The following is a 12,736-nucleotide window of genomic DNA, read 5'->3' as shown; positions in this document are numbered from 1 at the left end:
TTCTCCTTGGCTACAGCCAACAAAATCCAAATGCGTAATTTCTCATTCCTCATATAGTGCTCTTTTAACTGAACACTGTGTCTCTATTAACTTAGGCTCTAAATATCAACCAATGATAAAATTTGACTTTAGTGTCCTTTGGAAGATTCCAGAGCACCCAAACATGTAAGAAGAGGTTGTGTCTCCACCACTGTGTCTCATTTATGCATGTGTGTTTCTGCTGAGAACCAATCTTTGATGAAATTGGCATAAACCCAAGGCATAAGCTTTGGGTTCAGACGAAGTCCACCACATATGTGTGTTTTGTGACTTTTGGACTCATCATTTCAATCCTCAGGTCTCCATTTCCTTCTCTATAAAATGAGACTAATAATTTGTTCCTTTGATTCATTAGACATATTAAATCCGATGGTAAATTTAAGGCAATCAGCAGAATTAAATAAAAATCACAATTAATTTGATCACTTTGGAGTTAAAGAGACAGGCAGAATCCTAATAATAAACCAGAATGGATGGCTTTCAAACTGGTCATGGGGGAAGAAAAACACTAGCAGTGCTAAAAATCAAGGACTATAGTAAAGATTTAAGGCCCTGGGTTGCTCCATGTGGCTCTCATGGCAGCATTGGTAGAGGGCTCACAGCTCATGAACATCAAAGAGGACATCAGGAAGCGGCTCGCATGAGGCTCGTGAGAATATTTTCATCCCCGAGGAAGCCGAAGATCCCAGCCCTGGAATGACTCTCCGAGAGCGGGTACAGGTAAATAAAACCTTAGCTGGACCCTGCACTCTAAGCCACACACCTCCTTTGGGTTGCTCTCGATGACTCTGACATTACAAAGCAGAGGAGCCCAAGGGCAGGCTCATGTCCCTTCCTGGGCATAAACAGCAAGGAGCTGACTCCAGTAAAAAGCAAGCAGATCTTCCTTACCTGAACCTCTCATATCACCTTGGCAGTTCTTTCCCTCGTCATTTCTGTTTAAGCACCACTGCTAGGATTTTCCAAAAGGGTATTATTTAGGATTATGAATGAATGAAGAAACTATGTACATTATTTGGACGGTCTGGGCCATACCATCAAAATGCATCATTTATGTATTCATTTTGGCTGTGCCCACAGTACATGGAAGTTACTGGACTGGGCATGGAACCTGTGCTGAGGCAGCAACCTGAGCCACAGCAGTGAAAACGCTGGATCCTTAACCTGCTACACCATCAGAAAAATCCTATCATTTATTTTTTAAAATAAATGTTTACTTGTTTCAAAAAGGTTATATTTGGCACCTTCTTCTCATGTTGGCACTTAAAAAATTCTTTTTCAGGTACCCATCTTGCCCAGGACATCTCCTCTGCTCCAGCAAAGCTATCCCAAGACCTCCACCTCCAAGTTATGGCTCACACACACCAGTCTACCCAAACCTAATATGCTTCCTTCTGCTCGTGGAAAATCCTCTAGTGTAGAATAGTAATTGGAAAAGAGGGAAGGATCTATAAATCCTAAGAAGTCTCAAGAGAGTTTGAAGGGTTTTTTTTTTTTTCTTTCTTTTCTCTTTTCCTTTTTTACGGACACACCCACAGCATATGCGAGTTCTCAAGCTGTGGGTCCAGTTGGAACCGCTACTGCTGGCCTCTGCCGCAGCCACAGCAATGCCAGATCCAAGCCACATCTGCAATCTACCCCACAGCTTGTGGCAATGCGGGATCCTAAACCCCCTGAGCAAGACCAGGGATGCAACTCCGCATCTTCGTGGATACTAGTCGGATTCATAACCTGCTGAGCCACGACAGGAATTCCTTGAGGGGTTCTTATGTTCCATATAGCTGCACTAAAATATCCAGCTCCACTTTCAGGGGGAAAAATTTTTCAAGGTGGGCAATGATAAGGCAAAAAAAAATTCTTTCTTTCAAAATAGAACTAAGGTGAATCATTTTGGATGATTTGACTAACCACTCAATATATTTTCTGCCAAAGAATAAAGTAAATTTCTTCTTCCTTTCTGATATGTCCCAGCACTGAGGTTCTGGAGGACTTAAGGTAATCTCCATCCAAGAGATGCAAGAGTCAACTGTGGAATTATGAAGAAAATTCTGGTGTTGCTAGGAACTAGCTCTGAATGAGTTTGAGAGTATATGCTTGTATTTCTGATGAACAAATGTTTTTCTTGGCATGGGAAGAGGGAGATGGGCGAGTTGACTGAGTTCCCAGGACACAGAAAGCTTACACTTGAAATGTTTTTCAATCCTTGGCACATGAAACTGTGGCTAATTCAAAGAAGTCACAGAAATCTAAGACAGGTGGGTTTCTTGGGAAGGGTCTATCACAAGATATTCAGCTTCGGGGTGGTGATAATTTTGGAGGCTTCCTATTCGCTGAAGAGGGCAAAGGTCTAATAACGTAATCATGGGTGACTTCTGCATGTGTAATAGAGGATGCAGAATCATCTATACCATTTTGCACCACTAAAGTTACAGGCTTCTTAAGTCTTTATAGCAGAAATGCCACTCTTCATAATAAGCATTTAAATAAACTCCAGAAGACCATGTTTTAATGTAGAAATTCTGAAGTCAAAAAGGGAAGGCTGGTATTCTCTGGCCAGATAATCTGGAGACCAGCAGAACCTATTAAAAATTATGGCCAAGCCATTAAAATGATGCTTTCTATCTCATGTGCTATAAACGATGTAAATCTTTGTACTTCATGATTATTCACTCAAGAGTCTCCGTTTCATTATTGCCATTTTTTTAAAGAAACCACCTTGTCTTTCTTTCACCCCAAGAGAAATCTGATTGCAATTGGAACCTGTGTGAAAGGTCTGATGCCCTAGCAACTAATTGGATCCTCTTAAAGGTTGAATTTTATGTCTGACCTATTTAGAAATCTGAAAAGCTTCTCTTCAAAAAGCAGGCATCTCAGATCTTAATTTTTAAGTGTCAAGGATTGCTGCAGTCAAGGTTAAATGCATTGATAGTTTGGCACTAGACTCAATACAAATTCTCAGAGAAGATTTTCTTTTAAGCTTAAATGTAATTCATGCACTAGTATTTTAAAGGCTCTATTTAATACATTTCATATATGGAACAAAGAATATATTTAGGTCAAGTTTTATTTTAAGTGACATCTAGGAAGTTGCTAAATATACTTATACATATTAAGTATACAGGTGTATAAAGATATTATTAAAGACAGGATTAATTTAATGGATATTGCTATGATTTTTTCCACAAGCTGTGGGTCAATGACATGCTGCCTATGGGTCAAATCCAACCTTCTCTGCTTTTGCATATAAAGTCTTATTGCAAACACAGCCCTGTCCATTTGTTTACATGTTGTCTATGGCCACTTTCACATTACAATGGAACTGTTGAGTGGGTTGTAAGCTGAAAATATTTTCTATCTGGCCCTTTACAGTAAAAGTTCTTGCCAATCCTTGATCTGTATACTAGTCTCCTCTAAACTATATCTTATGTTAAAAGCCTGGTGGGTGTATTTTCAGGGAGAATAAATTTTTTTTTTTTACTAATCTTTGAGTTCTGCTGGTCAATTCACTCTATAGGGCCTCTGAATTAGATTTAACAACAAACACTGTATATTTTTTGACAAAGACACAGAGAACAAGCTAGTCCATTCCAGGGTCAAGGATGATGTGCGCTTGCTCCAAGAGGGGCTCTGCTACAAGGTGACCACTCTGTAACGCCCTTCTCCCCAGCACCCCCACACTTCCTGTCTCCTCCATCTCAACCTTCAGTTTCTCACTTCTACAGAAGATCTTGTTATCCAGGAACAATGACAAAGGGGAAAACACTCTTTGCCAAGGAAGGTGCTTTCCTCTTGCAGAATGATATGTCAGGAGTTCCTGTTGTGGCGCAGAGGAAACAAATTCAGCTAGGATCCATGAAGTCGTGGGTTCGATCCCTGACCTCACTTAGTGGGTTAAGGATCCGGCGTTGCTGTGAGCTGCAGTGTAGGTTGCAGATGCGGCTTGGATCCTGCGTGGCTGTGGCTGTGGTTGGCAGCTACAGCTCTGATTAGACCCCTAGCCTGGGAATCTGCATATGCCACGGGTGCAGTCCTAAAAAGCAAAAAAAAAAGGAAATGATGTGTCAGAAAGTTTTTGCTAGAGCAATCCTGAAGGTTTCATCTTTGAAAGTTTGTCTTTTGAACTTGCTTCTCAAAGGGAAATGAAACCAACTTACCCCCAAACCACTTGGTTGTATGGAGTTAGTCAGGCCTGTTAGGAGACTCAGGACAATTAACTGAATTCATACCTCCAAGAAATCACTGGTTAGTTAAAAGAAGCTGGTATGGGATAAGAAATGAGATAGATATATATATATCACAGGGAACTACATCTAGTCACGTGTGATGGAACATGATGGAGAATAATGACTAGGTCACTTAGCTGTACAGTAGAAATAGAACACTATAAATCAACTATAATGCAAAAAATAAAAAAAATATATACATATATATGTAGGTATATATATAAAGAATTCTGTATGTAATAAGTATCTACCTGATGACTTTCACTGGAAGATTAGGGGAAAGAACCAAGAGCATAGCCACCAATACCAAGGAGCATGAAGATGATCATCAATAGAGGAGGAATCACCGTAGCGATGGAGCCGTAAATGTCAATCTTTAGAAGAAATTAAATCAGAGACCCTTAGAAAGAAGCAGACCAAGAGGAAATCCTCGCCAGTTCCCAGCAGAACATCTTCATATGGATGAAGGTGGAAATGAAGAAGTTAGATGCCGGGGTTGGAAACATTAAGTATCCGTGGGCGAGGCCACTCGGGATGGAGAAGGTGTGACTAAGTGGTAAGCTCTGAATGCAATGCACAGCACCTGGATTTTGCTACAACAATAAGAAGTGTCCAAGGTTCTTTGATGAGAGATGTCTTGATAAAAATAGTGCGTATCAAATATTATTCTAGAGTTTAGAACTGAAAAGCCAACTGCAAATAGAAAGACCTTTGCTTAAGAAAAAAAACAAAACACACACACAACAACAAAAACCACAAAGCCTTCTTCACCCTTTTTCTACCAATTCATATTAGCAAAAACTTCTCTGTTGGATGGATTATGTTGAGATCTACTGTGTAAAGGGAAGGATTTCACAACCAAATGTTCTTGGTGTTTTCCCTAGATTGCCATCAGGGCATAGACTGAAAAACTCTCTTATTCTCATACACCTTACTTATTTTTCACCTGGTCTTAGTATCTCACTTTTGTTTTAATTGCACCACAATAGCAATTTCCTAAAGCAGGCAACTCTGTACAGTATACCTGGCTAGAAGAAGAAATAAAATCATCTCTTCTTTGGGAAAATTCAAGGGAAGAAAAAGAAGGAATGTCACCACTGACCTGACTTCTTACAAAGGATGTCGATGAATTTTAAATTACACATCCGCTGCTCATGCACTGTAGAGCTTCTCAGATCTAAACAAAACTCATAATTATGTGACACTGTTCTAGTTTCTTTCTTGCTTTACAGATGTGCATGTATGTGTGTTTTTCTGTGCTGAAAGCAGAGACTTGGAACAAGCCTGATAAAACCCAGTCCTCTATTTTATACGGCAGAAGGAACCCAGTAAACACAAACACAGCAGAGCACTTCCATGTGCTGACAACCTTATGATTCCCCTTAATGCATTGTTTAGAACAGCAATTGCACACCATTTCCCATTATCTTATACACAGAATCAGTGCTGCTTTTCTTTCCAACCACTGATCCTGAAGAACATATCAAGGATTCACATGCTGGTAAAACATGTCAAGAGACTGACAGCCTAGGGTCCAAGAGCTCTGTTTGTGTCCAGAACAGGTGCGCGGCCAGGCAGCGGGGGTGAAATGGCTCCTCCGCCTCCCCACATCCACCTTCCCAGCTTCCCTCCTTGGTAGCACTCCCCTCTGGGTAGGGGGGAGGGAGAGCAGCTTGGGAAGAATCCTCTAATTCAGAAGACTAGCTTGCTCTCAAGACTGCAAGCATCTGACCACTGCAAACAGCAGTGAGCATGTCAGGTCATTTTATCCACCTTCCTCACTAGGCACTGAGAAAACCAAGGACGCGCTGGTGATTTTCCTGCTTTTATGGGTCTCTACTCCCCCCAGGCCTGCAACATATTTTTATTTCTTGTGTTCAGAGCCTCCTGGCATCCACAGTGTGGGAAAGCTTTACTGAGAGCCAACAGCCCCACAGCTTCTCCCTCTTAAAATGTGCAACTGGATTTCACATGCGTGTTTCAAACACCATTCAAGGCATGATTTACAGGCTACTGTCTAGCCCCACAGCTGTTTTTCCATCCCCCAGATGTAGCTGTTTCTAGGAATCCACCACTCGGCTCCCTAGCCAACAGCCTTTCCCATTTTCAACCTCTTCTGTCATTCTTGGGCCTCCAAAACTCTGCAACACCTACACCGGAAGGATTCAAGGAAGCATCTATTGAATGGATAAACGATTAATTTTTCTTTCTGCAGAATTATTCATTCATGAGAACAGCCCATTTGATGCCTTCTGTTTATCCCACCTTAAACCTTTCGGGTTTACCCTACCCCAATTAAACAAATCACTGCTGATCCATTGATCCAGGTTATTTATATACATTAAAAACAGCAAGGTTCTGTGGAGGCCTCATGAAAGCATCACTGCCTCCCGCCTCCCCTCCACCGCCTCCCCCCACGCCCCCACCCCCAGGGCTTTCACAGGCAGTATGTTCTTGCTTCAGAAGGAGAAAGAAAAACACTTTTATATTTTGCAAATTATCTTGCCAGGGCCGAATAAAAACTATCCGTGTTATGTGAAGAGTTAGTTACATCAGCATGTTTCGGCAAACACTCTCCCCTCTAGGTCTGGCTTCCAAGAATTCTGAAATCACCCCCAGAAAGGTTCAGGCTTAGGATTGTGCTTAGTTCAATAGCATGCTAATAATATCTTCTAAACTTCTGGTTTTTAGCAGCTCAATGGCCAAAATGGCACTGCATTCATTCATGATCCTTCTGTACACAGCACAGTTCGTTGCAAAGGGTATGGACTCGGAAAGTAGACTGAGCTCAACTCTTCTTGAGCTCATGCAGAAGGCGGCGAGCCATGCAGTGAGTGGCCTGTGGGATTCTCGTGTCCTAAGACCGAGACCCACCTTTCCAGGGCGGAGGACAAAGGGAAAAGAAGGTACAACATTTAGAGAAATGTCCCAGGAAAAACCTTTGTTGGGAATGGTGTTGGGACGGATCAGTTTCACCAAAATGGCCCCACAGGTGTATAGCTTCCATTTCAGATGAAAGCAAATTCACTGATGATCATGTGACTCAAGACCTTACAATTTACATGAAAATTCCATTTTGCCCTTTGTTGCAATAGACCAATCTCTTCCAACAGACAGAATCTCAATGTGCAAAAGGGACATTTTCTGTAGCCTTTCACCTGTGCCCGCCCTTGGCTTTGAGACCTGGAAAACAACAAACACAGGCTAAACTGCCACACAACAGTTGAGGAGGCCGTGTACTTACTGCATGACAAGCCACCGTCCTAACAACAAGCCCTCTTTGTTGAACAGAAGCCCTTGAAGACAGGAATCCGAGTGAGGAGCTACTGTGTTCACTAGTGTTTACTGATTTGCAAAGGAAAGGCCACCAAGTTCTACAGCTCCACAAAGGCAGCTTTGAGTCCAGGACTTACCTTTCCTTTTCCTCCCATTTGTCTTCGTGAATAAAGATGACTCATTGCCTCGTTTGCTAACTGGATAACCTGACCACACTGACATGCTGGGCTGTCAGATCTTCAGGTTCCCTGAAGTCAATCTCTTCAAACCTTGACCTTAAAAGTAATCCAATTCCTACTTGTTATAAATGGTCCCAAAGGCCAAAATTACAATCAAAGGATGTAAATTGCTGAATAAAAGGACCACTTATTAAGCACCTACTCTGTGTCAGGTGTTGTATTAGGCATGTGACATGTGTGCCTTTTCTCATTCTCTCTCAAGTCCATCATGGGATAGGTACCATTATTCAGTTTTACATGTGAGTAGAGGAAGCTAAGATGGCCCAGGAAAACACAACTGGCATTGAGAGAAGCAAGATTCGGAGCCAAGTCTTTGTTCCAAAGAGTCCACGAACTCTCTTCCAGCCCTCCATGCTCTTCCAAGGACACAACAGTAGACCTCCAGAAGAATTCAAGCTCGTGGTCAATAAACTGATTACCAGAGATGCTGCCAAAGAGATTCAAGGACGAGAGGGCCACAGAAGAGAGAAGCTCTCGGTCCTCTACATCCACTGATTCCCTCCTCGCCTAAGCACGTGCTTCTGCAGTCACCTGAGGTGAGCTGAGTAATCAACACCCTTCTCTTCCTTGGTCTGATCAAGACAACAAACCAGCCTTTGCTCGCCTGCCATCTCTCACTCTCATGCTCCCTCTCCTACAGTTTTGGTCACAAAGCCAGTGAGGAGACCCCCTCCGGGGCTTCTCAGTTTAGTCTGAAGCTCCAAAGTGGGCAGTGACACCCTCCTTGCTAATGAGGCTCCTACAACACTCTTCAGCTCTCTCAGAAATCACTACATTACTCTCTCTCTCTCTCTTTTTTTTTTTTTTTTTTTTTTTTGCTTTTCAGGGCCCCACCCTCGGCACAAGGAGGTTCCCAGACTAGGAGTCGAATGGGAGCTGTAGCTGCCAGCCTATACCACAGACACAACGATGTGGGATCTAAGCCTCGTCTGCAGCCTACACCACAGCTCACAGTAATGCCAGATTCTTTTCTTTTTTTTTTTTTGTCTTTTTGCCATTTCTGGGGCTGCTCCTGCGGCATATGGAGGTTCCCAGGCTAGGGGTCGAATTGGAGCTGTAGCCACTGGCCTATGCCAGAGCCACAGCAATGCAGGATCCGAGCCACGTCTGCAACCTACACCACAGCTCACGGCAACACAGGATCCTTAACCCATTGAGCAAGGCCAGGGATCGAACCCGCCACCTCATGGTTCCTAGTCAGATTCGTTAACCACTGCGCCACGACGGGAACTCCAGTAATGCCAGATTCTTAATCCACTGAGTGAGGCCAGGGATCGAACCCGAATCCTCATGGATACTAGGCAGATTCATTTCCACTATACCACAACAGGAACTCTTACCCCTAAATATTCCCATGAGCCAATCCGACCCACGGTCCCATCCACTCACCCTCTCATTCCTAGTCAGAATTCTGGGTCATTAAACGACCCAACTGACAAACCTCATAGCACACATACACTTCACAGCACATTCACATGTTTGTTAGAACAAGACAGGGTATCAGTAAGTACATAAGCAAACAGAGACATAAATTTGCCTGGTACCTTCATCCACTTTCTTGCTCACAACCACAGCGGGAGCAGCCCAATGAACCCACCCCACACAACAGGCTCCTTCCAAGAGCAGTGCATTTTGCCACGGCCCCAAAGAGACGCTCACCAACTTCACTGCACCCTCCAACTCCAACTTCTATACAGCTGCAACCCTTTCACGTTTCTTCCTTCACTTGAACCATCATGTTGGCATTTAGATTTTCCTCCAGAAAGAAGGACTGGCCAGCCACTCCAGCCCACCTCCACCCCAAGTGGCCGATTTGGCTTGGAAGCCCGATTTTACCATTGGAGTCTTCCACTTCTTCAGACGGGGTGGCTTTTTGGGAGGAGTGGTGGGCGTGTGAGGAGAGTAGACTGACAATCCGTGGCCTGGGGAGGGTCAGGGCTTTTCCGTGGACCTTGAGGGAGTGTTCCTTCAGCTGGCTGATCGTCATGGTGGAAAAGGAGCACCAGGAACACTTGTAGGCATGCTCACCTGGAGGAGGGTGGTGGGGGCAGCAGAGGAGAAGGAGGGGAGAGGGGACAAGGCGGTGGGGGGGGGGCAGACACGACAACAGGATTAGTGCACAGCACACAGCGTGTCTCAAGCTGCATGATCTGAGGTAGACCAGCCCCTCCCCCACACCGCCCCCCAACCCCCTGCAACCTCCGGGCTCCTTGGGGACTGGAACTCTTACATGAGCTCCAGAGTCAAGCAACCCTTTTCATCTCATGCTCTGCGTACAGGGATGGGCCTACAGTGGATTCCAATGTAGCTTCCTTGGAAAGACTTCCCATCTCGCCCCCTCCCTCTGGATACTCGAAATGACCGTGTCAGTTTTCATTTCAGCCTTTACATCACCCATAGACAATATTGTGCTTCTTTATAAGTCCAAGGGTCTAGAAGTGGCTTTCTGAGCACAGTGCAAACAACTGTGCTACCCTCCTGCGTCCTGGCCGAGTCCACGCCGTCTTGATCCCATACATCCTATATATGGGGTTTGGGGGACCAGTTCAAAACCTCAACATAAAACTCCTTTTCCCTACCTGATCAACAGTGCAGAAACAGGCAAAACTAAGTCCTTTCTTTAACTGAGAGAGGTGTGTGTGTCTGTGTCTGTGTGTATCTGCAATATATATATATATATATTTTTTTTTTTTGGTCTTTTAGGGCCACACCTGAGGCATATATTCAGGTTCCCAGGCTAGGGGTCGAATTGGAGCTGCAGTGGCTGGCCTATGCCACAACCACAGCAATGCCAGATACTTAAACCCACTGGTGAGGCCAGGGATCGAACCTGCATTCTCATGGATACCAGTCAGATTTGTTTCAGCTGAGCCACGGCAGGAAATCTGAATATTTTTCAATAAAAAGGAAACCTAAGTAGAAATTAGTGTTTTTCCTTTAATTATTTTTATACCACTAAAATACAGCACAGATTGCCACAACCAAATTAAATGACAGTGTGATTTACCTTTGTCTTAAGTCAGCTTTTCAATGAATTGCACTGGAAGCAGCAAGGGAGTAAAATGGCTGTGCTTACATTGTTGGCCAGACACACTGGTATGATCAACTCAGAAAGCAAACTTGCTTTTATTTTTTTATAACAATAAGCTTAGAATGCTCATACCTGCATTCCACTTCTGAGAGTTTATATTAAAGAAATATCCTTTAATACTTAGAAATCTCTATTTAGAAATAGACATTATTTATGCCTGAAAAGGGTATAAAACAACCTAAATTTCCAACCACCGGGAAATAATTAAACATGGGCATATTTTCTTGATGAATTACCATTCATTAAAATAAATTCCTGAAGAGTTTGTAATAACATAGAAAAATAAAATACTGACACTCGGAAAAATAAATCAAAAGGCATAAGATATCTTCAATTAAATTACAATCACAACTGTGAAAAATAATTACAGAGGAAATGGTTGAAAGGAAATATTACCAAATATTAACAATAGTGGTCCTTAGATAATAAGATTATGGGTGGCCAACTTATTTTTTTTCATTTTCAAATTTTCTTTAATGAACATGTATGTTTTTTAAATTTTAAAATACTTAAAAATTTTTTTTTTAATTTTTTTGGCTGTACCCACAGCATGTTGAAGTTTCCAGGCCAGGGACTGAACCTGAGCCACTGTAGTGACAACACCTAATCCTTAACCACTAGGCCACCAGGGAACTCCTTAAAATTTATTTTTAGGACTTCGGTTAAGAATCCAACTGCAGCAGTTCAGGTCACTGTAGAGGCGCAGGTTTGATCCCCAGCCTGGCAGAGTGGGTTAAAACGATCCAGTGTTGCTACAGTTGCAACACAGGTCAAAGCTGTGGCTCAGATTCAATCCCTATGCCACGGGTGCAGCCATAAGATAAATTTTTTTTTTTAAGTTTTTTTAAATTTATTTTTAAGGTGAAATTTAAAAACCAGAGGAGAGGAAAGGGAAGGAAGGAAAGGAAGAAGAGGACAAGAGAGGATCGTTAATAATGAAAGTTTAACTACGGGCAGCACAGGTGCTCCCCAGCTGAACACTTACTAACGCAAAGCAAGAATGAGCAGGGAAACCTCCAACCTTGTCTTTACCCTGCTGAGACGGCTTCTTCCATGCCACCCTGAAAAATCACTATGTGGTTTGTTTCACCTGCTGTGAGCCCAACATCCAAAGTTCTGCCTTCAGACTACTTTTTACCACTGATCCCTCCCCTCCCACCACCCAGAGCGTACATTTCCAAGAAAGCCTTGAAGAGACCCACAGAAAACCTTGAATGATGCAACATGCTATAGCCCAGGGCAGAGGAGAAGCTCCAAGTCAGGGGACCCAGACAAGAACATCAGTCAGTCAACTCCGCACCCTTCAAACCATCACCTAGTAGCTACAGGACAATGCCGGCAACAATGGCGTTTATAAAATATTAAACATATATGTCATATTGTATAGCACATGACTGCTCTCCTTATTCCATCACTCAATTTTTCGGTGCACACCTGGCTGGATGAACCTTGGTGGGTGGTTTTAAGTGGCACAACATGAGAAAGAATTCAAATCCAGCTATCTGGTTTGTACACACACTAGGTTTTATCCTTTAAAATAAAGCACTCCATCCAGAACAGACGAGGCAAGAGTCTTTCGGACAATATTTAGCTTCCTCCAAGCCAAGCCACTCTCTGCAGCTAGGACCAGGTCATGGACACTAACTCTCCAAGAAGAGCCGAGAACTGGACTGTGCTGCTCCCTCTCTCCGGATGCTTCCTTCTGAGCACAGAAGGCCAGTCCGCTTGGTCAGCTCAAAGCCCTGGAGTCAGCATGCAGCCTGGAGCACTTTTTAAAAGTCCCTCCCACAGGCCAAATCACTTACCCAACTCCCACTGGTAAAGTGTTTTTGACAAGGCTGAGATCTATGGGAAAAAACTCACCAGGA

General features: G+C 43.3%; 1 protein-coding gene across 50 annotated transcripts in view; it reads right to left on the bottom strand.

Moving 5' to 3' along the window:
• Positions 1-12,736, bottom strand: part of ZNF462 (zinc finger protein 462) — a 150,121-nt gene that overhangs the window by 57,837 nt on the left and 79,548 nt on the right. For all 50 annotated transcript variants that reach the window (XR_014825038.1, XR_014825105.1, XR_014825040.1 and 47 more), the window contains one exon: positions 9,614-9,805. Coding sequence is in view for 35 of the 50 variants with exons in the window: in XM_013993738.3 (XP_013849192.3) it covers positions 9,614-9,805 (192 nt within the window). In the remaining 15 variants the exon portion in view is untranslated. The remainder of the gene's footprint in view (positions 1-9,613; positions 9,806-12,736) is intronic.

Source organism: Sus scrofa, chromosome 1 (genome assembly GCF_054392235.1).
Source record: "Sus scrofa isolate SSC_HxYL_T2T_F1_AM1 chromosome 1, Sscrofa_HxYL_maternal_Yorkshire_Landrace_v2.0, whole genome shotgun sequence".
NCBI lineage: Eukaryota > Metazoa > Chordata > Mammalia > Artiodactyla > Suidae > Sus > Sus scrofa.
This window is presented reverse-complemented; position numbering and strand designations above follow the sequence as displayed.